This window comes from Drosophila bipectinata, chromosome 3R (assembly GCF_030179905.1).
Source record: "Drosophila bipectinata strain 14024-0381.07 chromosome 3R, DbipHiC1v2, whole genome shotgun sequence".
NCBI lineage: Eukaryota > Metazoa > Arthropoda > Insecta > Diptera > Drosophilidae > Drosophila > Drosophila bipectinata.
The window spans coordinates 14,759,015-14,786,152 of NC_091739.1; the positions used below are offsets into that span (position 1 = coordinate 14,759,015).

Genomic DNA, 27,138 nt, shown 5'->3' on the forward strand with positions numbered 1-27,138 from the left:
GAGTCGTCTATTTATTTTTCGGTTCCCCAATTAAATGTAAACTCGTAAATATTTAGTGAAACAATAAACAAGCAACAAATATTTTAGTCAAACAAAGTGTCCCGCGCTTCCTGCGCAAAACTTGTGATTGCTAGTGACCGACCAATCCGATTGATTTCCGAGAGAGGGCCGACTTAAGTGAGAGCTCCGCCAATTTCGTGGCGTTTCCTTTTTTGTTTATATGCGAAGGGGGGAGGCCAGAGCGAAATTTGCGAAAAAGCAGCAATCTGCGTGTGAGGGAGTGCGCACAGCATTTGCCAAATAGTGTTATTGTTGGAGCTGGGCTCCCGCGCCCCAGAGAGAGCCGGACAGCTAGAGAACCAGAGCGAGAGTGGTGGGGCCCCAACTTGGGGCCATTCGCAGGTCTACTTTGGAGCATGACGGTTGTTTCGCGGCAGCTCAAACGCGATCTACGTGCCCGGCTGCAGCACAAGCAGCAGCAGCAGCACCACCAGCACAAGCTTCCGATTCGGAGCTCGTAACCCGATTCCCAACATCCGAGACGAGCTGAGCAGAGCAGAGCCTAATCCGCAACAGATTCTGCGTTTACGTTTTCGGTGGCCCCCGCGCTTCTATATTGATTCCGTGCGAGTGAATTTTTGCAGTTGCAGCAGCAGCAGCAGCAACTCCCCGTTCTCTGTGTGATTCTCTGTGTATACTACTACACACACTTTTGAGGCGGTGGCACGCCCTTCCCCTGTATCGGTTCCTGTGCCAGAGCCCCAGTTGGCTGGAAAAAAAAAAATCCATTTTGGGAATCCAAAATTTGTGTGAAACTGTCGGGCATAGACATCGATTCCAAGTGTAAAAACAGAACAATGTTCAGTTCGAATTGAAATCCAAAACAGACGACTAGCAGACGACAACAACAACAAAAGAGCGACAACAACAACAGCAATCACAGAGGGAAACCACCATGAAGATGGTCGATAAGTCGTCCAAGTTGGTGGATAAGTTCGTCGCTGTAGGTAGTGCTGGTACTGCCAGCGGACCGCTCAACATGCCCGGTGGCGGCGGACCAGGCAGCGGAGGAGCCGGCTCGGGCTCTGGCGGCGGTGTGCCAGGTACGGCGGGACTATCATCCGGCGGAGGATTTGGCGGCCAGAAGCCAGTGCCCATGAAGCTGTTTGCCGCCTGGGAGGTGGATCGGACGCCGCCCAACTGCATCCCACGGTGAGTACGCTGCTGTACACTGTAAACAAAAATATTTTACATAATCGTGGCAGAGAGGCAGAGGAAGAGGCGGCGCTTGCTGCCAATTTGTTTTGGGTCTTGTTTTCGTTCTGCGGCTATTTATAGATGGCCAAAACAAGGGGTGAGGTGGTGGGGGATGAGTGGTAACTGTTATTTAACAGGCCTGGTTGAATAAGTTGAGTTATTTGGCTTATTAGTCAAGTCCCCTCCCATGTGAATCTTGACCCTTCTGGGTCAGAACCATAAAGATTGTAGAACTAGACGCTCTTGAACTTTCGAAACGAAATCGGGGGAAAAGTCAAAGTCGTGTAGATAGCAGCTCCAAGTCCAATTCCACGATAAGGAATACTTGCCCCAGACTGGACTTGAAACCATATCCCCCTGGAAAGTATCTATTACCCAGGAATGTGTTTAGATTGGAAGCCACCATCAGGTGGATATATTCATTCATAAACAAAAGCCGGTCATAAATAAAATATAATATTATAATGGCTGTTATACTTTTATGGCCATTTCGCAAATAAACTTGTTTGCTTGGCGGGCCTGACAGCTTGTCCCAGTAACCCCCCGGAATGGGGTCTTCAGATGCTGGTCTTTTGCGTTCTTCTGTCTTCTGGCTGATAAGAAGGCGCCTCTTGGAATGAGTCAGAATTTGTCCAAAAAAAACAGCTAGAGAGAGATTAGTCCATAATGGCGGGCGACTTTAAAAACAAAGACCTTGGCCAGAAAGCCGCAAGTATTTACTAAATATTTGATGGCCAAGGCCAGATGGGCTCCCTCTGGCATCTCCTCTGGCCGCGAAAGGTCATGAACCGCATCGACAACAGTCTCTGCCCTACAAGTATCTCTCAGATACATTTTGGGGTTTGGGTTTGGGTTTGAGTTTGCTTTGTTTGTTTATAATTATGCGCTCGCTTGGCTGGCTTATAATTAGAAACTGAAGCTAAAGCAAGCAAATTGGGAATTTTTCAGAGTCACCAACTTTGAACTCTTCTCCCAGAGAGGAGGAAAACTTTCACCAAGTCGGCCCCCTCCTCTTGGCTAATTAAAAATGTCATTTTTTACTAATTGCAGATGAAAGAAAATTTAATTTATACCCTCACTATACTCTCTTATGTCGTCACAGTTTGTCAACTCGCCAGGTAGTCTTCCTGCTTTATGGTATCTGGTTGAGCAAATAGTATCTTTATGTTGATTTTTATTTCATCCACGAATGCGTCACGTCCAGCATATCCCAGACTTCGATTAGGGCTCAGGCGGTGGCATTAGCGATAGCTTCCTTGCGGTTTCCCCAGCCATTCTCTGACATTTGCGAGCCGTACGTGACCCGTCTGGCATGACCCGACCCGACCCGGTCAGAGCAATCAAACTCAAATCAAATCACTGGCCTCAGATACACACTCAGATACTATAGTATCTATGTATCTATGTATCTATGGCAGTGTCAAAGTCAGGGTTGCAAATGCATCTAAAGTTCGAAGTAGAGCCAATTATCCCTGAAAGGAAAGTTTTGGCTTTTAGGCCGAAATGAATGGCTTTCCTGTTCATTTATTTTTATGAGAGAGAGATGGCCCGAAACTTTTCTTATATTAATTAAGAACAAAGGGACTAACTAGCATAACTAACTAGGACCATAAAAGGGCTGATATATCCCAGACAGGGTGATGGGTTTCTTATCTTCTATGGGTCTCATATATCATCGTATCTGTTGGCTTGGCTTATCTTTTTGGGAAAATAAATCATAAATTTTCATTATCTGCAGTCTGGTGAGTTCTTACCTGAATTTTGAATTGCATTTTTAAGATACTTGGATAATAAAAATGTACTTGGGATAGGTTCGCGGTTGGCTTCGATTTTATTTTTACAACAGGAAGTGTTTCATGTTCTTCCGAAGAAAGTGGAGCAGGTCTTCAGTTCTTTTCAGCTGGCCTACAGGTCTGATTGTATTTATAAATAATTTCCACAAAAATATCTGCTTGTTTTCCTCATCATCTCGGGCTGTAAATTATAAACTGCGCCAATGTCTTTTAGACCAGAAATCGAATCAAGTTGAACCGAAATAGCCAACATTTCGGTGACATATTTTTTGCAGATCCAATTTGTATCTTTCACTGGCCGCTGCCGCTGATCGTGCCAACTGCCCCCCGAGTATCTGAGTATCTGTATCTATAAGTAGCATTTATAAGCGAGAGACAAGCGACAGCAGTTGGTAGCGCGTGTTGCCCACCAAATGGTAGCCTTGAACTTTTTTTTTTTGTCATCTGTTCTGGGGGGTGGGAAGGGGAGTGCAGAGAACCCGAAACAATATCTAGAGCATCACATGTATGTATCTTTTGGGTGTGTATCTGCATGTTCACTGCCATTTGTATCTGCATCTGTATCTGTATCTGTATCTGTATCTGTGCTTGACAAATTGAATTCCATTCTTTTAAATGGCTATTATTTTATGGCTGGTGTTGAAATATTATGTCAACGGTATTCCAGGTCCTTTTAAGAGGTATAAGAGGTATATATATTCAAAATAATATTATAGTAGAAATATAAGAGCTTCCTTTCCTTAAAGCCTAAAATACCCAACCAATTGATACCCCAGGGTATGCCAATTTATGGTGATGGCTTTTCAAATTGATTCAGTGTGCACTTTTAATGGGATTTACTTTATTCTCTGCCCCTGGATTCTGCCATCTGCATCATCGTGATTGCCGGCTGTGCCTTTTTGGCCATGACCGAGTGATTCAGGCAGCAGGTACGGTGGATACCAGACTCTGTGTGGAGGCGGGTAGCCATGGCCATAAAGAACAACATAAAAGCCAGATAGCGAAAGGTGGTCAAGTCAGCTAGACCCAAATTTGAACCCAAAACCGAAACCTAAACCGAAACCCAAGCTCTCGAACCCAATCGATTTCCTGTTGCGTTCGCCGCTGACCCAAATACCTCTAAACGAAGTGCTTCTTGTTGCCCCCGCCCGGCCCCCTGGTTGCGGGAGAGACCTCTCCGGAGACCAAGAAGCCAAGCCTCGACCCACATTCTCTAGTGACTCGACCACGCCCCTGTGGCATCGCCTCTAAGCGCATTAGCCGCGATCTCCGCGTCCAGTGGCGTGCTAATGCCCACAGCTGGCAAATCTCTTCAGAGGGATGGGGTCTGGGACTGGCACTGAAAAAGTGCAGCAGGAAAGTCAATTAAATTCAATGTAATGCCGGCTTGTGGGTTGTGGCAAGTGGCAAGGGGGAGACTGAGGCAGCATTAGTCCGGGAATGGGTGACCAAGTCAGGTGGGGGATTAAAGCACCTCACCTAAAAGATAGATTATTTGTGGGACTTGTAGGAGACTATCTTTTAAGATATTTATCCCCCAAGTTGGTAGCTGTATCCGGTTCTGATCAGAAGCCCCAAAACCCAACAAAGACAGTCTGTTGTTTCTGCTGTCCAGATTTCCCGGCCATCGTTGACTCATCCACTGGTTGGCCGAACTGCTTCTGGCTGCACTGGATTTTCCATTTTGTTTGCCAGCCAAGTCCAAGTTCGAGACCGAGACGATGGTGGAGGCGTGGCGGTGGAGCCACCACGACATTGTCCAGGCATGTCAACGTCAAGTTTGTTGACTCGCCCGAGTGGAGTTGCAACAACAACCCAGGCAAGGCAAGGCAAGGCATCATGACAAGGCGGTGGTGGCACGAACGGGAGCACCAACAACAACAACAACAAACAAGTTGGCGAAAACTTCCGCTCCCCCAATGTGGCCAAAAGCAGACAGGCCAAACGAGCTACGGATGTCAGCTGCATAAATCCTCCACACCAGACACCTGCACCACCTCTTCGATCTGCATGTGGATAGTAGTACAGTCTTGATTCTAAATGGAGGATGGTCCTAGACCTCTCTTGGAGTTGGCTGGCAACGTAGGGAGGCTATACTGTAAGACCCCTTTGTAGATAGTGCCTCCCATCGAAAGCTGTTCATAAAAGTGCAATTTATTAGCATACAAAGTACGTGGTCGTGGTCGGGGCCGGGACCGGAGCCGGGGCTGGGCTGGTTTTAAGCATTTCAGGAAAAGAAAAACATTCAAAGTTGTTCAACCCGAAATGGTTCTCAGCTTGGCAGTTCCCAGACTTTGGAGTCTCTAAAGATATGTAGTCTCTAAGGTTTAACAATGGAATAGAACCCTTTACTTAGGAGGCCTAACTAGAACAGTAACTAATCTAATCGTGTGTTATTATTATTATAACTATCAGCTTCATGTAAGACAAATTGATGAGTGAGATAATGTAACTGATTAGATAAAGGGTTAATTAATAGTTAAGAAACAAGATAAGCTGTGTAATAATCGATTTGGGGAATATAATCATTAAAGCCTATAATCTAGTCATTATAAAGCTCCAAAAGAAGCTAAAACTTGAGATTCTTCTAGAGATAGTGTTAGTTTATAGAAAAAATTAAATAAATTTATTATTTAGGCAGCAATAAATAAATAAATAAATAAATTCAAGAACTTAGATTAGATGATTTAAGGGACTTAGATATAAATAATTAGTAAACTAGTCCATTTCTGGATTTGAATAAACCCATAACCCTTGACCTTTACTTCTATGGCTCTTAGTTAGCTCTTAGTTAAGAACTATTTTTTAGCTTTAGATAAATAAAAAACTAAATAAAATTCCACTATTGGATGTCCTATTTAATTTTATAATTTAAACTCCCCACGTTTTGGTAATTTTCGCTGAAATTACTTGAGACTTTGACCAATTTTTGGCCAAACCATTTAAGCCAAATTGCAGAAAAGGAAAATGCAAATTCAAAACCCACTGATTGGTGGCCGAAAGTGCAAATTGGTGATCGAACAGATGGATATCGAATACCTGAACGATCTACTCGAATTCGAATTGGATGTGTAACTAGTTTCATGAGTCTCGTGCCGATCGGCAAAAGTTGTTCGAGTGACTCACAGACTCAAAGAAAGCCACAATTTGAAAGTGAAAGGTATCTCGTTGGCCAAAAATAATGGCAAGTAGCCGACTTTGTATTTTTAAACCGTTGACGGATTTTTTTTTGAACAATTATGGAATTAGAGCGGTTGGCTCGGCCGAGTTGCGGGCTAAGAGGCCGGCTTGACACGAATTCCGGCGGATGATTCTCGTTAATAAATACTAGAAAAGTAGTTTATAGTTTGCGCATTAACATAAAAACTTTGGCAGTGCTGAACTTTGGCTAAAAAGTGTGCCTGGCTGAGAAGCACAGCTTCTCGGGAACCCACTTGACACAGATTGTGGTTGTTGGGCTAGTGGGTTGGTGGGCTGGTGGGTTGGTGGGCTGGTGGGCGGTGGTTGTGGCTTCTAACCTACACTCTCATCCACTACGTAAGAGCCAAGAAACTTTGGCTTATGGCTTGGCAACAAAGTATTTAAACCGATTTGCTGTAATCTTCTTCCGTTAACGAGAAATTCCATTTGAAAGTCGACTCTTTGAATTATTTGTGAAGGAGACTCATTGCCAAGAAATTCTGATAATAGCCTCGAAGCTGGAAGTTTGTCAGGTGAAAGTTTAGAGACTTTAGAGTATCTTAATCCATCGCAACTGCTTGTTTAGATACTTTCCTAATAGTACTTCAAGACTCATGAATTTGATTTCCTTTGAGGACCATCTAGAGGTGGGTGATTAAAGGTGACAGATTAGAGGGGGTACTCTAGAGGTGGCACAGGTGTATGATAGGTGAGCCGATATTTAAAAGCTCATATCTAATGCAGGTATTCCTTAGAGGATCATAACTAGAGATGGGTGATTAAAGGTTGTAGATTAGAGGTGGTAGATTAGAGGTGATAAGGCAGTAAACAAATATCTCAATCCTGAAAATCTTCTATTACAACTGCCTGTTTAGATACTTTCCTTATATTACTTCAAGACTGATAAGAATTAACTAATAGCCTATAGGTTGTTCTGACTCATAAATGTGGCAACACTCATCGCCAGGTGATTCGACCACAAAAATATGTTAAGTGAATTCATTTCGGGATTCGGGGCAATTAAAAAATGGAAAATATCCGAGGAATTCTTCATTTTGAGGCTCTCTGGATATAAACAAAAGGCCCTCGTTGTTTATAATAGCGTCGCATATATATGTTGATCTGATCTGTGTTTACCCATCTCTCTTGTATTTCAACTGGGCTGTAAACAAAAGCAAAGTATTCATAAGTCCCAGCACGCTCTGCCAGATCATAATTCTCACTTTATGGTTATACTGTCGGTTTCCCCGAAAACGACCAGCTTCCACTGATATATTCTATTTTTATATATTATAGAGATTCAAAAATTATTCCATTAGAATCGGAAATATGTGTATAAGGAAGAGTATCTCTACCTCTTAAGGCCTCTTCCCTGTAAGCTTAAATGTTGTCCTGGCAAATTCAATTAAAATGGAAGAGACACATATCCTGCTGGGATATCCTGGGACCCCATGCAGCGTCCAATTCGGTTCGAGTTGAGGTGTAGCCCCAAATGGGAAGGATAGTGTCAGGGCTCCAGTTAATTTTATTTGGATTGTCTTACACTCTCCAGCGGCGAACACTTAAAGATTCTTGATTCCTGAGGGAGTGGCTCGGCCATTAACTGACACGCCCTACTGTTTGCCACATCCACCTTGTAAATTTTACATTTTCCTGGGGATTTATGCCAGTTTCTTGAACTGGCTTGGGATTAGTGTTTTGGGTGACAAGAAATCGGAAATTTGTTTACTTTCCAGAGGGTGGGGGTGGCTGGTATCTACTCTCTCTCTGGTGGGGGGTACACACTTTGTCAGCTTAGTTATTAAAGTATTTAAATATTAGAGGAGGTTATATATACGCCACACACTCAACTCTTATGAGTGCGCTCTTGGGGAGGGATTTCGATCAGATCGGCTTATGGCATCAATAGCTTATGCAACCAATCGAGTGGCATTGGCAAATTGCTTTTGCTTTTGCTTTTCTAGCCATGAAGTCGAATTCGAAGCCATATCAAAGCCAAACCCCCAGAAAGGGAGAATCGAGTTGTGGGCGAGTGAGGGACTGAGCCACTGAGCGGGTCATATGATATATGGGTCATTAACGAATTGTGCGGCGACTTGGAATATGTTCAAATAATAAAAAACAATAAATAATAAAAAATATCTACAATGTGCCATGCGATTTCGCGAATGAATTCTAGTTGGAAGAGATCGCTCAATTGGAACCTCGAGTTGTGAAAATATTTAATAAAAAATGAAATTGTGAGTCATCTACGGTAGTCAGAGTGGTGGGAGCTCTGTTTTGATCATCTCCCACACACACATGAACTTAGATGGTGTTATATGTCAGCTAATTAGCTCATAAAGGCCACGTCATAACCTCAGCAATTAAGCTCCAAGTGCAAACACCCGAAAAATATGGGAATTAGCCAAAAACAAAGATACATACAACTGTATAGTACATTATGAGGCAATAAAGCTGAGAAAAAGTGCACGAAATATTGGATTTAATTATGAACTTCCTTATGAGGCAAGTAAAGGCTACTAAAAAATGCAACAAAATACTGAAACCTAGTCATGCTGAAAATTTTTTATAGCCCATAGTTTTTTGTTAACTGACTGGGAAGATCTCATCACGCACAAGTCAGTCGATACTTTCCGGGATAATAAATAGTTTTATTGTCTCTACAATTGATAATTAATAGAGTGTTAATAGAAGAGTACTGAAAACCTGTTTCTAACTAGATTATAAATTCCAATTCATTTAAAAATTTAATTCCCTGAGGTCTTGGAGAGCATTGCTGAACTGTCCTAGGTCACTTGAAACCGCGTTGCGCTATTTCCAACCCACTTTTCCACACCCCATTTCCCAGCAAAGCCACCAACGGGGGAGAACTCATAAATGATTCAGGTGCTCGAAAGTGGAAAAACGCAAAAGGTGTGAAAATAATTACGAACCGCTTTTAGCCACCACATCGACTGCATTCCTACGACTACCTTGCCATTTAATTGATGTTTAGAATATTTTAAAGCGAAAAATGAAAAAAAAAAAAACTGAAAGAAACTATTTCTGTTGGCACTTTTTTTTTATTACAGGCCCCTTAATAATTGATAGACCATAAGTTTCTGGTCATATTCGATATGGTTGTGGATGTGAATGAACCAGAGTAACCTTTCCAGGTGGCCTGGCTCTGGGAGTGGGTGGTAGAAGCCACACCCACCTTACTGCTGGTTGTTGTGACTTTGGAGAACGTAAACGTTAAGTGCAATTTAGTTGATAATTGTTGCAAATTACTAACGGCAGTTACATCGATTTTCATACTCGTTCCATACCCTGTAGGCTAGAAGGGGTTATTGAACTCGTAGGGCATTAAAGGTGCTAGACTTTAGAAAAAAAGACATAGTAGCGATAGTGATAATTAATCTTTATATTATAAGAGGTATGTACCTATATCTATGAGATTACTGGGTATTCGAACGGTCTCTTCCCCATCCGACTCTCTGAATACGGTTATTAGAATTTGAATGGACAACGTTTAGCTCGCTGTGGCAATTTCTGTTGCTGCTGTCCCCAAAAATACATTCCCATTTAACATTTCGAATTCAATTGCAGCTCGCCTTCGGTTCGGTTGCTATTGTTTGGGGCTTCGTCCGTTTCCGGGCATTGTCTATCCGTCCGTCCGTCAGTCAGGGGCCCTGCGTAATTCTCGCATAAATTAACTACCCAGATACCTCCTCCTCCCTCGAATCTGGTGGTTGGCATGCATAAGTAAAGCTCTCTGGGTGTTTTGTTCTCCGGAATAGGAAACTAGGAACGCAGTTGCAGTTAGTTGATCAATAATGCAATGACCCAGGGCAACGACAGGCGGGCGCCAAGTAATGCCCAGGCTGGAAACTTTCGGTACTCCCTAATTAAACGCCCCCAAGGAGTCAGCCAGGCCATTTCTCTTGGCACCCACTCTTGGTCGGTGTCGGTTGAAACCGGTTTGCCTCCGCACGGTGTGATGTACATGTCGTGCCTTAAATTCATTTAACTAACCGAGTGGCAAGTGGCGAGCTTCAAACCAAACCCGACCAAACCAGACCAGACCCTGTGGCCGTGACTCATGTTCGCCTCAATCCTTGCAACGGCACCCAAGCGGCATGAAAATGAAAATGCAAAAATGGCAAATACAAGAAAATATTAAAAAAAAAGGATACCAAATAAACACGCTTTAATGAAACCGTAAAAGTTGCCCCATAAGTCGCGACAAAATGACATAAACCAGCTTATCGAATGGAAGCATTAGGCGGATACCCTTAGACTTGGTTGGAACTAGTGATGGAAGTTCGAGGGGAAACCTCGATGTCCGTCGATGTTTTCAAAACAGACTATCAAAGCATCACATAACATCGGTATCAAAAAAACATCGAAAAGCCTCAGAAAACATCGCTTAAAAAAACATCGCAATGTGTTTATCATCACCCACTGATATTAATCATACGCCCTGTGTATCGCTCATACTCTGGAATATTACTCATACGACCCGTTGTTTACCCACTTGTGGTTATTTGCTGATTTGTCAGACCAGACTCTTTCCCAGCTTGACATCTGTACTAGTAAGACCTACCAGACCAGACCAGACCAGCTAATGTGGTCAAGTCTTTGTTGTCTAGGAATGCCACCCGGACAGATCTGACGATCAGACAGGCACTTGTCGCTGCAGGAAATGCAAAGTGCAATTTGCATATATACTCTACTCTGTGGAGCACTAACATGGAGGCAGTTGAGCCACTCATGGCACATGTATCGCCCCCGCCAGGCGGCGGCTATCATTGTGAATCATAACACACATCATCCCAGCGTCTCATTGGCACACACGCGACTGTACAAGTCGTTTAACAGCGGAAACGAAACTGCAAATTAACATGTTAACAAAACAGCCAGTTATAGGTCTGTCCACCTGTCCGTTAGTCTGGGGTGTTAACAGCCTCCACACGGCAACTGGTAACTTACAGATAATGAGCGAAAAAGCAAATGGAAATTAGCTCATTGAGAGAAAAAAAGAGGGAGTGATGGGATGGAGATCACGCAACTCTAAGCTCACATAGTTGCAGTATCCCTCCAGTTCCAATAGACTCAAATATGATGAGTGACGATAAGAACTCATTTCTCAAATGTCAAGCAAAATATTTAGCATTAATTAAAGCCCCTCCAGAGATCATCCTGACCGTTATCGTGTCTCACAATCGCTTCCCCAGTGACACAGTTACTTACTTGCTCTCCCTCTCGCTCAAAGTCCCATTCTCCTCCGCCCCCTGCTTCGATTGAGTCGTTTCATGATTTAAATTTGTTTTTGTGCTGCACTTTCATTTCGCTCATTTGCCTTTTTATTTCCATATTCCTATTCTTTTCGCACTAATCAGTTTCAATTTGATGCTTGCTGGATGGCGGGATGAGTGGAAGGGAGGTAGATGGACTTCAGATCGGGTTCGGTCATGGAGGGGGGCTTATCAAGTATACGCCCCGCTATCGCTGCTGCCGCGTACTATTTATATTCGCAGTTGCTGATTAAGTAATTAATACCCCACGGCATTTGCCGACGCTTGTCGAGTGCTTAACCGGGTAATTGGTCTGATTTCCAATTAAATCAACTCATAAAGGGTGTTTTGTGTTTTTAGTAACCCATTTACACGATGAGAGATTAGTTTCAGGCCCCAATCGATCAATTCTTTATTCTATTTTGAGTGGCTTACGATGAGCGAGTGGATCTCGACGAGAGATTAGCTTTATCCCGGGGTGGGTCAATCAATCCCTCGCGGCCATAATTCATATGCACGTCCGCTGTTCGCTGTCCGTCGTGCCTTGTCCGTCCGTTGTTACCTCAATTGGTCATTTATCAAAGCTTCTCCGCAACAAAGAAAACATTGTTCGTGGCTTGAGTTGCCTTCCCGCTCTCTTGGGCGGACAATGAACTTGCCGAAGAAAGCGAAAAGACTCAATGCGAGGGAGATAAAGACTCACAAGCAACAGAAATAAGAAGAAAATAAGAAAATGCTTTCCGGCAGCAATCGACGTGTGTCATTCATAAGCAAAGAAAGAAAAAAAAAAAAATGTAAGCCATATAAAAAGGGAAAAAAGTGTAAAAAAAAAACTTGGCTGAAAACGTAATGCCAAAATCGTAAACTGGCAAAAAGACGAAAAACCCCACGATTTTAAAACTGAAATCGAAGCTTTGTTTGGCTCCGCACTCTCGGCCAGTCATTGACATTGCCCAGACCCACAATTCCCCGACGAAAACAAATATCAAATCAAATAAAGTAAAAACCAGCGGGGAGAGGGAGGTGGGTGGTGGAAAAAACGAATAAAAATCGAGTATAATGTAAGCCAACAAACGCGCCCCTTGATTTCTGTTTTGGTTTATAAATACAACCGCCCGAGTCGCCCAGAATAAAAACAATAAAATGTCAGCTTATTTTTAACAAACAATTGAAGAGCATGCAAGGCGAGATGTCAAGTGCATGCAAATCAAATGCATTTCGATTTTCCTTTGAGGACCAACTAGAGGTGGGTGATTAAAGGTGGTAGATTAGAGGTGGCAGACTGGAGGTGGCAGAGGTGTATGACAGGTGAGCCGATAGGCGTGACATGGTTAGGCATTTAAAGGCTCATATCTAATGCAGATTTTCCTTTGAGGATCATAACTAGAGGTGGGGAATTAAAGATGGTGGACTAGAGGTGGCAGAGGTGTATGACAGGTGAGACGATAGGCGAGACATCGTTAGTCATTTAAAGGCTCATTTCTAATGCAGATCACAAATGAATTCAAAATTGAATTTCTCGATAATTATGCTGATAAACTTGAGTGATTTATTTTTATGGCAGCTGTGAGGCAGTAAACAAATACGGAAATATATAACTCAGGCAGTACTCAGGTCTTACTCACATTAAATATTATAATTTATGGACTTAAAATCATTCAAAGTTTCTAGTAAGTATTGATTAGATTCTTAATTTATGGCTCTTGGATAAAAATAGGCCAAACTTATAGATTGCACCGAATTCCACCCCCTACATACTTACGTACCTCATGAAATTAGCATGTTGCGATGAAACGAATGTTTTGAATTATTAATTAAGAAATTAATTTCGCGCCGACGAATCCGAACTTGGCCTCGCTGACATTCCAATCCGCGCGCTTTCGTTGTGCAGCTGCCATTGGAAATGGGGAATTCAATTAGCGGGTGCCATTGTCTGGCAATCAATGGTATGGCCCATAGCTTCGACGACCCCCGGATCCACGTCGAACCGATCCCAAGACTCGAGTCATGATTGGGTGGCTTGGGCGGGCTATCTGCTTAGTCAGAGTCAGAGGGCCTTTAACAGAGTGCATAAATTTGCATTTCTTGTACAACCTTGTCGATGATGCAGCTTTAAGATCACCCTGCCCAACGGAAGACGGTGCCCAACCCGTCATCTCATCCTCGCCAACAAAAGAGAGTGCGTAATCACTGAATCGCCGTTGTCTCTGAGCTCTGGCCATTACAAAGCACAAATTAATCAGGAAATAATTATTTATACTCGTCCACGGGCATGGACTTTGTCTTGTGCTGCCCAAAATGCTGAAAAATATGATTTTGTGGAGTTGCTTTTGTGACAGTGCAAAAAGCAAAATGAAAACTGAAATCCAATTTCCTTTATGGCTTAGTTATAAGCGATTATAATGGCCATTACATCTGACTTTCGGGAAAATAGGATAGAAGTGCCAGGGGGGCAGAGATGGAGAATTTCCTTTAAAAATCGTCTCCCCATATTTTCCTCTTTTATTTTTGGGGCATTTGGCATGCATGTGTTTTCCTTTAGCATTTCCTTTTATTTCATTTTCCATTATACAACTTTTGTTTTCCACTTGATTGCATTTTACTTTTTGGCTTTCGGCTGCGCTTTCCACGCGTTGCAAGTTGCAGTGAAAATCTTTTGGCGTGAAATTGTTTTCTTGCTTGGATTTCGATGATCGATTGCTCAGTGCATTGGAAAAATGGATTTAACGAGATATTTTCCTATTACTAGATGGGGGTTTTCCAGCTATGCTAGAGGTGGTTGATTTGAAGCGATAGTGTTACTCGATAGTCACATCCTTAGTCACCTAAGATCTCATACCTAATGCAGTACATATGCTGATTATCTCCCTTTCCTTACAGACTCTGCTCGCTGACAATAACACGTCTGACCATCCTGTCGCCCCTGCCAGGAGACACCACCTCGCTCTCCTTGGCCGTGAAGATGCAGAGCTCGAAGCGGACGCTGCGCAGCCACGAAATTCCCATTAACGGCAGTGCCCTGACCTCCTCCGCCTCCGCCTTGCAGGGCAACTCCCCGGCAGCCGGAGGGGCGCCTGGCAGTGCAGGCACTGGCGTAGGCGCGGGCGTGGCAGTGCCTCTGAGTGAAACCGAACTGGATCTGCACTTCAGCTTGCAGTATCCGCATTTCATCAAGAGAGATGGCAACAGACTGGTTATTTTGCTGCAACGCCGCAAAAAATACAAATCACGCACCATTTTGGGCTATAAGACACTGGCCGAGGGCATCATCCGGATGGATGCAGTGCTCCAGAAGTCCATGGACATGATTATCGAGCTGACGGCTTCCGGAAAGAACGGCAGGCCGGGCACGGTGGTGGCCTGTCTGCGCGCCGAGCGCGTCTCTTCCATTCCAGTTGACCATGACAATAAGAACAACAACAGCGTCCTGCTGGCAGGTGAGTCCCCAAGATTAGTTTTGTAGTATGTAGGGGTATCCCCTGAAGAGCCTAAGAATTTATTGCCAAATCCATAAAATACACGCATAACTGGGCCCACGAGTCCCCAGGCCCAGTCCAGATTATAGAAGTGCTAATGACGCAAACTGGGCAATTAATGGCCCAAGTGGGGGAGCGGAGGTGGGAGCCTGGAGATTAGAACACCAATCGACTGGTGCTCCACTTCATGACGGATGAGTAGCTGTCCCTGTTCGGTGGCGTAGATCAGATGATGCTCCCAATTCGAGCTGATGTTTATGGTAATTGCTTGTGAAACAATTCTCGTGGCGATGGTGATGGCGATGGCGAGGAGATGATGGAGCAGCAGCGTTAGGTGGCCGGGTAGTGACGTCAGAAGCGGCACACACATTTCGAATGTACGCCATTAAATTTCCCCATGGCTACTGAACAGGCCGGCCTCCACATGGCAACAGAGAAGCCTCATCTCATCTCATCCATGGCAATCTAATTGAAAGTATTTTTCAGCTATTTTTGTTTGACAAGAGAATGGCGTGCCAAGCAGAGAAAAAAAAAATGAAAATAAATATAAAGAGCGAACCGGAGCGCCGGCGAGAGGAAATTCAATTATGAAAATAACGTGGAGCGAGTGGAAAACCCATTTGCCAGGCGGTTTCCCCATTCTGGGCCACATCTGGTTGCCCTCCAGAGGGCGGCAAAGTGTGAAGAGATGATATGGAAGAAGGGCGGGCTCCTGGGAAAGTTATTAGCTAAGAGTGGGGGCCAGTTTTTGGCATCACTGGGTCAGGGCCAGAACCCAGCTAAAGGTCAGGCTTGTAGGACCAATGCGCAAGTTGCATCTAACCTTTGACCTGGCCTGTCGGCTGTTTAAAAATGAATGACATGCAAAATTGGATCTGAGGAAAAGGACTAGCTAGATGAAACTACTTTAAGCCACCATCCAAGAGTTCCTCCATAACAAACTGGAGCTCACTAATCAACGATTGGAAATCACCTCCATTAGCCATAAATCATGTCCAACGGAGGAGGATTTGGCAGTGGGGAGGAATGGGTACTGATTTGGCAGTGGGCCAAGGCACCGGGTATTTGGCTGGCAGTCCAATCCATTTCGGTGGCAGTTTCAAAACATGCATATATTCTCGACCACCTTGAGGGTCAGCACTTGAACCCTGGGCTAAATGAACTGTCCCCCGATAGAGGGACGACACTAGACAGTTTGGGTGAATTACTTTCTGGGTCTCTGGGCTTTCTAATTTGCAAAAATGGAATTCGAAAGCAAAACTCGATGGGCATGGGCCTGGGCGGGGCATGGGGATGAGAAGTGCGAGGAAAACCTTTTCGCCTCAACCTCAATTCGGGCCATATTGATTTTCTCTTTATGCGGCAGTCCGGCCTCCAAAAAGGCGGCAGTTCCATGCTGGGGGTGGGTGGAGGCTTCTAGGTGTGTACCGCAGGCTGGGTTGTGCTTGTTGAATGTGTGTATGCCTGGGCCTGGGTTTCAGTGCCAGGACGAGTCAGGCACCATTAGCAGTCGGACGCTCCTCCTCCTGCGGAGTGGGCGTGGGTGCTTGTTTGTGGGTGGACTTTAAATCGGGGTGTTTGTTCCGAATGAATATTCCATGGTCATTACTTAGAAAGGCTTTGGGAGTACTAAGTGAGCACCGTTACAAAAATAGTTTAGTTAGGGACTTCCAAAGGATCTAATCCATAAATAACTTGGCCAACAAAGCAAATCAATCATAGAACTTATGATTCCCATCTGGTTTTGTCTCTCCCTTGGGATTAAGGTCTTATAACTTGTGAAGGGACTCTAGCCACGCCCACTTCCTGTCTACATCGGCTCCTTGTTGTTATCCTCCTTCTTCTTCTTCTGATGAAGCTTCTGCTGATGACAGCTCTGACATGGTTTTTTTTTCTCACAACGACAGGAATTAAGTCATTTGTCCTTGAGTGCCAGAGATAAACGCTGTGCAGAGGAGGGACTGGATGCTGGATGCAGGAGGGACCTGCCACTAACGACCGCCCAGCAGCCACCCCTCTCTCACTGCCTTTTTATTGTATTTTATTTTTTGTTGCCGCCAGCCCCCCCTACCATCACCAATGAGTGGTTAATGGCGAAATGCGTAAATTATGCCGAGAGTATCTACATTGTTCACTTCCCCAGCTATTTTTATCCGCTATCTGGTATTGCCTGTCGGCTAATGACAAGATTCGTGTGCCGGCCAAGGTTAACCCAATGTTTTGTGCCAGTTTCTAGCTTGTTTACTTTTGGTATGATATCTTCAAGGATGAATAGATTAATCCTTTCGTGGAAAACATCCACTAGATATCGTTTCACTTGGATATCAGAGGCTATAAATATCCTCTCAGATTAAATATTAGTCAGAAAATTGGCCCAAATTGTGTTAAATCGTTCTCCCCGACTGCTGTTGCGGTTTATCTGACCTCCCGCAAGGCAGCCGAGAGCACCAGACACTAAATCAATGTCGTTGGTCGCTTTTCAATACGCTTTCCATTACTCATACGCAGCGTGGTACCGCCAGGGGATGATTGGGCTAGTGGGTGTTGGGAGGCTGAGGTAAACTGTGCTGAATGGAGGGCTTGTGTTGCCCATGAAACACCTTCCGTTGCTTTTGGCCACACTTTGTCTGCCATTGTTTTCTCCCTCTTAGCTTGTTTACCCTCGTTTGGCTTTTCTCCCATTGTGGAAAGCACTTTTCGTGGAAAATTCCTCAAACAGTGTACCTGGACCTGGAGAGTGTTTCCTGGAACCAGACCCACAGACAGGCAAAAGGTCATTAAAGTGTTGGAGAATTGCATGCAATTATAAATGGAAGACCCCGCCAAGGGAGACATCATTAACTTGTCGGCGTAATTGCAGTCCAGACGACGACCCAAGACAAACAAAATAATTACCCTCGAGGAGGAAACTCTATTTACCATCTCTCTGGCCAGGCTGTGCTCCACTTTGGCTGAGAAAACACGCAAACTAAAGTGGGAACGATGGGAATAATGGCCAATAAGCAGGAATGCAACTTCTGCTTTGGCCCAATTAATCATTCCAGGCAACAGCTTTTCTCTTAGCCTGTTTACCTTACTTGCTGCGTTAAAAGTTACACTTGGCCTGAAGATTACCCACCCACCCACAAGGAGGTGGGGGTGTGCATGCGTACATAGCACCGCCAAACACGCGATAGTCCACCACTAGCACTGGCACCACCGCCTCCGCGATGAGACACTGAAACCGGCCGGTGCTTCAGCTTTGACTGAATGATAACGACGGAAAAACATGCTAGCAAATAAACAAACAAACAAAAATAAAAGATAAATAACCGAGTCTACCGACTAGCAGATACCTCTTCTTCGGGTTCAGCCAGTAAATACCATAAAAGCACTGTGTTTATCAGTGCTAATTCTTGAAGAGCGTGAGTCAAGTGCAAATTGAAACCGAAAAGAATAACACGATAAGGTTTTGTATAAACATTGTCATAAAATGATTGCACTGACTCTCAAGATAGATGGAAAGCCAGGGAAAGTGCGTAGAAAAAGTGCATTAATACCCTCTTAACCTCCAACGGGCGGGAAGAATCGTATGAGAATCGTAATTGAAATGGCCTGTAAACGGGAGTGGGAATCGGTAGCAGTTTTTTAAAGATTGAGGGGGAGGGGTGGGGAGCTTGGGAACGAGTCTGGGAATCGGAGTGCAACAAGTGACACCAACAGTAGGCTGTGGTGACACAAATCTTATCGCAAACAATGTAATTGTCTAGATATGACTGTGCTCCCCCCTTCGAAACTAGTTCACACGATCTCGACCACATGTGGGGAGTGTAGGGTATCCAAACAGAGCCCATCGATGAGCTGATTGAGTGGGTGGCAGAGCGTTCCCTAAAAGTACTTGCACCCTCTCTCCCCACCCCTCTCTTTCTCTCGAGCACCCAGTTCAATTGCCCGAATCGAAGCGTAAAAATAGCTTTAATGAGTACTTCCCATGCCAGCGAGCTTTTGACACTTGTCTAAGCAATATCGAGTAGTGAGAGTCAGTCTCTATTGTGCTTAGGTAACCCTAGCACATGTGTGTGAGTGAACTAAGTACCGTTTATTTGCTCACGGCAATTATTGCTCATATTGATTTGAGTAATTTCTCTAGGTGCGCAAGCAGCTCAGCTGGCTCTCTAGGGAGGAGGGGCCCTCCCAAGCGCCCAACCGGCGGCTCTCTTTCACTCACACACTCGACGTCATCGCAAGTACAAAACAAAACATGTGGAGACGCCAGGCGATTCATTCATTTGGCCGACAAGCGCTCAGCGGAGCACACACTCGCTCGAAAATAACAAAAAGCGGCGAAAATAAAGAAAGCTAAGCAGTAATACGGCAGATGAACAGATAAATCACAGTCGCAGTCGCAATCGCAGTCGCAGTTAAAAAAAGCAACAAAAAACGTCTAAAAAAGACAGTCGAGCGTTGCAAGTGTTATCTGTGATTAGTTTATGAAACAAAAAACCGTGACTTTTTGTTAAATCTCGGCCTAAAATCGTGATACAGTGGAAGTTGCTTATCTGGTACTGAAACCTTGAAAAAGGTGATGAAGCTTTAGTTTTATTAAGTTTAAGTTCAAGACTTATTTTAGTATGAGGTTCTTATTTATACTTTTGAACCAAACAACTAGATTGACATTTAGCAGCAATACAAAATGTGTTATGCAAAATAAAAAAAAAAAATAAAGACTAGAACAAGTGTTGTTTACCCAATATAAACTGTACGAAGACAATAGCGACGCAAAAAGCAAAACAAACCCTACCCCACCATCAGCACCTAGTATATACTATAGCAATATCTATAGCTATTCTTAGTGATATCCGAGGTCTTATCCAAGTGATTATAATTACGTTTACCCATTTATTCCCCAGATCGCGTTGCTGAGTACTCGGACGAGGACGAGGAGGTTGAGTTCAGTTCCGGCGAGTTCAACGACGAGGCCAACGAACTGGGCCTAATACGCGGCTACGATCCCAAGGATCCGAGGGAGTACAACCATCCGGCCAAGCATGATATGCGCAACAAGTATCGCAACAAGTTGCAACGCTCCGGTATCGAGGATTGCGCCCTAGTCGCATCCGGCATCCAGCACCATCATCCCGGCGTGGGCGTTGACAGTGATAGCGAGTTCGAGATGAAGGACAAGAGCTCGTCACGGGCCAAGTTTAGCCGGGTGAGTCAATCCGAATCCGAATCGGGAACGTGTAATCTTGGCCAGCTGTTATAGGTTCCGCGCCTAAAAATTATTGTCCCCACAGCTCCCCATCCCCGCCCCAAAGCATTTTCATTATGGTTCGATATAATTGCGTGGCAACACGACTCGCGTCAGCGTTTGGACTTCGGGGGTTTTTCAATTCGGAGGTTCAAAAATTCATTATGCAAAGTGAATAAATATCACTTAGTAGCTATCTATATAGATTACAACTACCGACAGTACCTACATATATAGATACTTATAGATTGGTAAACCCATTCATTAGTCTTTTTCTTTGTTAATATTTTGTTAGGAATTTGCATAGTTTGGCCATTATGCTTAGCCTTGTCTTACTTCCTCGTTCTTGGCAACCCAGATACCTTGCAACAGAACCTGAAACACTAAAATATGCATCAAAAATGTAGCTGCCGACTAGGAGGAGGAGGTATAGGAGGTATGTTGACAATTGTTGGGGCGGCGAACGAACGACCTTGGCGTGTCGAAGCAGTGTCGACTCTATTTGCCTAGATTTGGCTCTGCCACCCGTGGCATACTTTCAATGTCCCAAAGCTATATAGGTTGTGATCAACAAACAAACGAGGAATTGCACAAATTCCTTGTTCATCAGATCTTCCACTAGCCACTTGGCCTTTGAACTCTTCGGGCTTTCAAATATAATTAGAAAATTCATTTTTTATTGATGAGCCTTGCAGAGACAATTTTCTTAAGCTTGCCTGCTTAAATATTTAAGCCACAACATCAAGGCTTTTGGCCAATTACAGCGACGGGGTTTCCTTTCCTTTCCTCCTTTCACGCACCTGCCAACATCCGCCCATCAGCCCATCACAGCACAGGTGTAAAATTAGCCTGCGGCTTTTATTGTCATGGGCTGGCTCGGTTTTTTAATATCGCAGGATCGTTGTGAAAGCCAGTTGTAGATAAAAACCTGGCTAATGACAGCTCCAGCTCTGGGGGGAATATAACCAGAAACATATAAGCGAGCGGGCAATTAAAAGAGAATGATGCATATATTTTAACAGCTCCGGTTGTAGTCGGCAGTCGGTGGTCCTTGAGATTCTCCTTAATGGCCTAAAAGCGAATAAAAGCAGGCTCAAACCAGGGGCCATAAAGCCATATCATATCCCAAAAATATGATACTATTAAGTACTTAAATATTTAAAATAATAATTAAGAATTTATTTATTTTTTAGACCATTTCCCTGCAGCAGCGGAACTTCAAGCAGAAGATCGTGGCCCTGCTGAGGCGGTTCAAGGTCAGCGAGGAGCTGGAGGGCGAGTCCGGCCACCAGCGAACGGTGGCTGCCCTCCGAGGCGAACGGGATCTGGACGCTCTCTTCCAGGAGCTGGAGTCGCTGTCGTGCTGCGAGGGCGATGACTCCGGCCCGGATATGGACAGCATATCGGTGGGCTCGACCCCCAAGCCATCGCTGCGTCCCTTCTTCACCAACTCCAGGATCATGCTGCACGACAACATGACCGGCAATGGCGGTGATCTCAACCAGGGACTGGGTTCCGGACCCGTAATCGGACCGGCAGGTGAGTGCTGAATGGGGTTTGGCCTTTTTGTGGATGTATTTCCTAACTGGAGCTCTTTGAATTTGGCTTTAGCCATTTTTTATGGCTTTAATGCGTTGCATTCAGTATGAGTTTGTGGGCGTTATTGTTGCGTTGCGTTGCTTTTTTTTTTTTAAACAAATATTTTTAAAAAAATTAACATTCACACACACTAAAATAAACATGAAAAAATAATTCAAATTGCTTTCTAATGAGAGAAGAAGAAATTCCTCAGCGAAAAAGTAAACAATATTTTCAAAATTTCAGAATTCGTGGAATTTTATTGATTTTTTTTTACGTTTTATTTTGAAAACTATCTGTCTGTCTGTCCGGGTCGTCTGCCACTGTGCCACACTGCCATTGTTGCAAGTTTGGGTCAAGGCTAAAATACAGAAAAGTTGCCACACACGCATACACACTTGTCACTGCCACAACACACTCACAGTTCAACAGGACAAATTGTTTCGCTTGGAAGCAGAGAGGCACGATGGCAGGATGGCACTGTGGCACTGAGGCAGTTAATAGTCCTGCTAGTCCTGTTGACCATTAGTGTAGCTTCCGCCCACCAGAGTTATGGGGGCGGTGCGTCCTTGGATCTTTCAAGCGAAGCAGCAGTATCCAAGTATTATATTGTAGCTTTTGCCAAAAAAAAATAGGCTCTTCTTTTCTTGTACTGATAATTATTAGTTGTGCTTAGCGTTTGATTACTTAAACTACTGTTAATTACAATAACAACAACTACAAACTACAACAAATATATACAACTACAAACTACAACAAAAAAAGATACATTTTTGCATGGCTTGAAAACAAATCTCTCTTGCAGGAAACTCTGAGCGCCGATCATCGGATAAGAGCGACCAATTGACCAATTCATCTTACAATCTTGAAAATAACAAAAACCAAAAATGCATTCATTTAACAAACAATAACAATTCGGCAACAACACCAGGTCTGTGTACATTACAACAAAAAATCGAAAAGAAATCCCCCCCAAAATACGTATATCCCTCAAGAAATATTATCACCCACCACCACCAATCCTATCAAAATTATAGAACACACACTGCATTGTACCACCACCACACCCGAAAGATTAGACCCCAAATCAGTCATCATCACAGTCTGTTTGTAAATAAAAAATAGGATCCATATCCGGAAACAACCTGAAACATTAAGAAATCCCCGAAAGCATGATGATCCTCTGGTTCAGGTTGTTCTGGTCCACAAATCCTTCGCCCCGGCCCACACTCACGCACACCCCAGACACGCCTACAGTTACACACTGCCACTGCCACACACACAGTCACATGTTAACTGGATTTTTGTAAACCGTATGCTTTCTATGTACTTTAGTTGTTGCACCATTCCGTTGCATGCCCCATTCGGAATTCTTCTTTGATTTGTGCGTCAATTTCATTGATTGTTTGTATTTATCTGTAGAGCACACACATGTGTGTGTGCCTCCCTATCAGGTGCATGTTTCGGGATCTTAAAATAAACTCCCCATCATACTGCGGCCCCAAAATAGATCCCCAAGTCCGACCGACGCACTCTCGGAGCTGGCTTCCAAATTAGCCCCAGCATAGACGTCAGACCCTTGAGAACTGTAGCCCTAATCGCCGGCTTGTCGCCCGCCCCGCCCCTTCCACCTCATAAAGTCTTGAGCAACCACCCACCCCACCATTTTCCCCCCCATTTCTTTCACTTTCACCTAACGTGTCGTGCGTTGCCTTCCTATTTTGATTCGAGTTTTGATTAATATGCGCATGGCTTTGAAAAATTCTACCTTGAAAGAAGCATGGCTGCTCCACCCTCCTGCCCATTAGTCGCCTCCATTCCCCCCCATCCAAGTCATGGTCGTAAAATAATGAAAGCTTTAATTATATTTTCGGTTCGGGGATTTTTATTTGATTATTTATTTACACGAGCTCCTCGGAGGAGGGGGCTATCTATTTATGGCCGCCGTTCTGTCTCACGATTCTGTCCTTAGAGGCCTTCGCATGTCTGTCCCCCCCTCCCCTAGAATATCACAATCCCCCCGATACTTCACTTGTGGTCATTATAATAATAGTGTTTGTTCCCTCAAGTTTAGGAGCAATTTTTAACCAGCTTTATAAACTATAATAATCCCTAATAACATTGGTTAAAAGTTGCTTTTAAAGTACGACTCTACTTGATACCCTTATTGTCCAATTTCCCATCGCATATATGAGTGACTAATATATTCAACCAATCTATGTCCCCACAGACCGAGGTGGTAACGATAGCTCTGGAAACGAGGCCAACACCGGCTACAATGATGGTCAGACCTCAGATCCCCAGAACAGCCCGCCCCGGGACAAGGACTACATGCGTCTGCAGCAACAACAACTGACCCCAGTCAGCTCGGTGGCCGCCAGTATGGCCAGCGGCAACCTGGTAACGCCCGCCCAGACGGAGAAGCGATCACGTCTGTTCCGGACCTCCAGCAACACACCCGTGGTGACGGGCAGTGGGGGCAACAGCGCCAGTGCTGTTAGTGCCTCGGGGGGTGGCAAAAGGAAGCACACCCTGAGCCTGAGTGCTGAGCCCAGATCTGTGCTGGAGACCTGCCTGTCGCCCACCAATGTGGAGCCACGTAAGCTGTTGCTCGACCAGTTGAATCGCGTGTTTGCCGGTGAGGACAGTGTCATACCGGAGGTGCTGACCATCATCAGTCCGCCGGAGGCCCTGGGTGGCAGTGGGCTCTTGGCCAAGCTGGTCACGCTATTCGCCAACTCCTTCAAGCCGGCATTCGTGCCACAGAACACGGCCGAGGTCAAGGCGGTGTTGCAGGCCCTCATGGCCAAGATCCAGAAGTAGTAAGTGTTCCTTTCCCAGCTCTCCTTTCAAATCACTTCATAATCTTGTCCGGCAGCTGTAACTCGAATGCCAAGCCACCGCACACGGTCAAGGTGCTGCTCATCGGCGGAGATTGGCTGCAAGGTGCCACCCTGCGGCACTACGTGGAGCTAATGGGCGTCCGTCCGCCCGACTGGCTCAACCATCTGCGCTTCTATCTGGTACCGATCGGCGGCAGTTGCGGCAATGTGGCGCGCCACCTCAGCCAGATGGACCAGGCGTACGCCGCCATGTTTGGCTCCGACAACTGGACCCAGCTGTGCGAACGAGCGGCTGCTACGGCGGCGGCGGTCAGCGCCGTCACTACCGTAAATGCGACCGCCTTGACAGCCAATCTGGCGGATGCGGCTGGGGTGAACAAGTCGGACATCGCAGAGCTGGTGCAGCGCATCCAACGATACTTGCTGGCAGCCGGACCCTGCACTCAGATACCCATTGCCGAAGCCATGGTCAACTACAAGGACGAAGACTCCTGCCAAATATTTGTGCCGTTTGTCAGCGTGAGTATCCAGTCTCTATGGGATTTAAATCGATGACCGAAACTAACTGTGAATATGTTACTTCAGGATGTGCGCATTGGTTACTTGGATGCCCAGGCCTCGTTGGACCTTGAGGAAAATGCAGCCAGCTCCAGTGCCGGCAGTGCATTGGGTCTGGGCTCCAGCTCGGCCATTCCTATTGGCAGTCAGAGTTCTCCCAATGTGCACGGTGTGGTGTCGGGCTCCCCGCCCCAGCAACAGCAGCTGATTATGGGACGCATCTCCCCGCCGCTGCAGACGCCACCGTCGTCCGCGTCGTCCCACCGGGAGCGTATTGCTAGCGAATCCCTCAGCACACCATCGTCGCTGCAGCAGCAAACGTTCAGCGGAGCTCTGGCGGCCGCCGAGGCTGTGGAGCTGCAGGTGGACTATTGGCCAGTGGTGCGACCAGGCGAGGGCCATGCCAAGGAATCGAAGAGCGGCAGTGGATCGAAGGGCGGCGATGCCGGCGGAAAGAATAGCATTAAGAGTACGTTTAGGAACCTGCAGGTGTGGCGACTGCCACAGCATGCACAGCAATTGGGTGATATGTTTAATGGACTGACTGTTAGTTTCGCCACCAAGGAGAAGAAGCAGAAGCAGAGTAAGTCCATCGGAATTATAAGAGTCTTTAGAAGATTACTACATCCTAATCCCTATTTCAGTTATGCGCCTGGGAAAGAAGAAGGACAAGGAGCGTGATCTCGAGAAGGAGCAGTGTGTGGAGGGTGTGGCTCGTCTAATTTGCTCACCCAAGCAATCCCATCCGGTGCCGCTACGAGGTAAGGGAGTCAGACTCATTGAAGACACAGCATATTAATTATTTGAAATTTTTTAATTGCAGTGTATATCGATGGTACTGAGTGGACGGGCGTTAAGTTCTTCCAGGTCTCGTCGCAATGGCAAACGCATGTCAAGAACTTTCCCATTGCACTCATCGGCTGCACGCCCATGTCCTGTGCCGAATTATCCTAGTCATTTTAATCCCTACGCTCATAGGACACAGAGACACACACAAAAAAAAAGATGAAGTTGAAACTACCATAAATACAAAAAAATACAACGCGTGCTTGGAGCAAGGGAGTCAGACACTTGCGCGGCAATAAATATTATTAACTGAAAAGAATGATAATTTATTTATAATTAGTATTTGTAAATTTTTAGTTAATAAACCTAAACCATTAGTATGTACTCCTCCAGTTAAGTTAAGGTTCATTTCCGCGCCCAGCTTGCGAACTAATTCCTTTCGAGCCACACATCACACAGACCCAACCCAACCAACCACCAGAGACACTCTACTAGTTTAAAATTATGCTTAAAGTAATTACCAAAATCGTCAAAGATGAACAACGCGTATCAAAATAATCCTGTACCAGAAGGTCTAGTTTCTAGGACTAAAACCGTTAGTTACCGTTTCAAAAAAAATTGTCTATAAACACGTTGCTCTTGCCGCCTGTTGGCAGGCTATAGCATATATATCCCCCGTATCCCCGTGTCAGGAATCGGGGCACTAGGCTTCCTGATCTCAAAAATCGTTGCTCCCGACTGGCCAACTATCGAGTGTATCTGAAGGTTATGCAGAAATCTTGAAACTAATTGACAAACTTGACACATATTTAACCAACCCGTCGTCTATATACTACCTAAATCAGAGAAAATATCTATATGTGAAATTATATACAATACGTACTATATTCAAAATATGTAGTATTCCTATCTAATCAACCATATACAAGCCATTGTGTACTACTCTTATTGTTGTGATTTTTCGAAAAATTTCAAAGGCAGCCCTATTGTATTAGCGCGTGTTGAGAAAAGTAAATTTATACATGTATACACATAAAGTAAATCTATATAGATCGCATAGCTAAAGAGAAGACAGTTCGATATATCATTATTGTACAATATATATATTCTATTACCCCGCATTCGTATCCCCATCCCCATCCCTCCCCACACCGTAGT

The 27,138-nt window shown here is 44.8% G+C and overlaps 1 protein-coding gene across 3 annotated transcripts; it reads left to right on the forward strand.

Moving 5' to 3' along the window:
• KrT95D (phosphofurin acidic cluster sorting protein KrT95D) lies at positions 1-26,364 on the forward strand. Of its 3 annotated transcripts, XM_017247680.3 has the most exons (10): positions 1-1,212; positions 14,390-14,946; positions 19,875-20,176; positions 21,409-21,754; positions 22,599-22,724; positions 24,024-24,615; positions 24,672-25,155; positions 25,222-25,777; positions 25,839-25,955; positions 26,018-26,364. In XM_017247680.3, the coding sequence occupies exons 1-10, from the start codon at positions 956-958 to the stop codon at positions 26,146-26,148; spliced, it is 3,468 nt and encodes a 1,155-aa protein (XP_017103169.2). In that variant the 5' UTR covers positions 1-955; the 3' UTR covers positions 26,149-26,364. The 3 variants fall into 3 exon arrangements, with proteins under 3 accessions (XP_017103169.2, XP_017103170.2, XP_070137619.1); XM_017247681.3 differs by lacking the exon at positions 22,599-22,724 and having other exon boundaries at positions 3-1,212; XM_070281518.1 differs by lacking the exons at positions 1-1,212; positions 14,390-14,946 and adding an exon at positions 19,256-19,546.
• Positions 26,365-27,138: the final 774 nt, after the last annotated feature.

Excerpts from the sequence above, each read along its gene's own strand:
- KrT95D (XM_017247680.3), top strand. The coding sequence starts at position 956 with ATGAAGATGGTCGATAAGTCGTCCAAGTTGGTGGATAAGTTCGTCGCT. Across the intron at positions 14,947-19,874 it reads CAACAGCGTCCTGCTGGCAG|ATCGCGTTGCTGAGTACTCG; the intron begins GTGAGTCCCCAA and ends TTTATTCCCCAG. Across the intron at positions 25,156-25,221 it reads TATTTGTGCCGTTTGTCAGC|GATGTGCGCATTGGTTACTT; the intron begins GTGAGTATCCAG and ends ATGTTACTTCAG.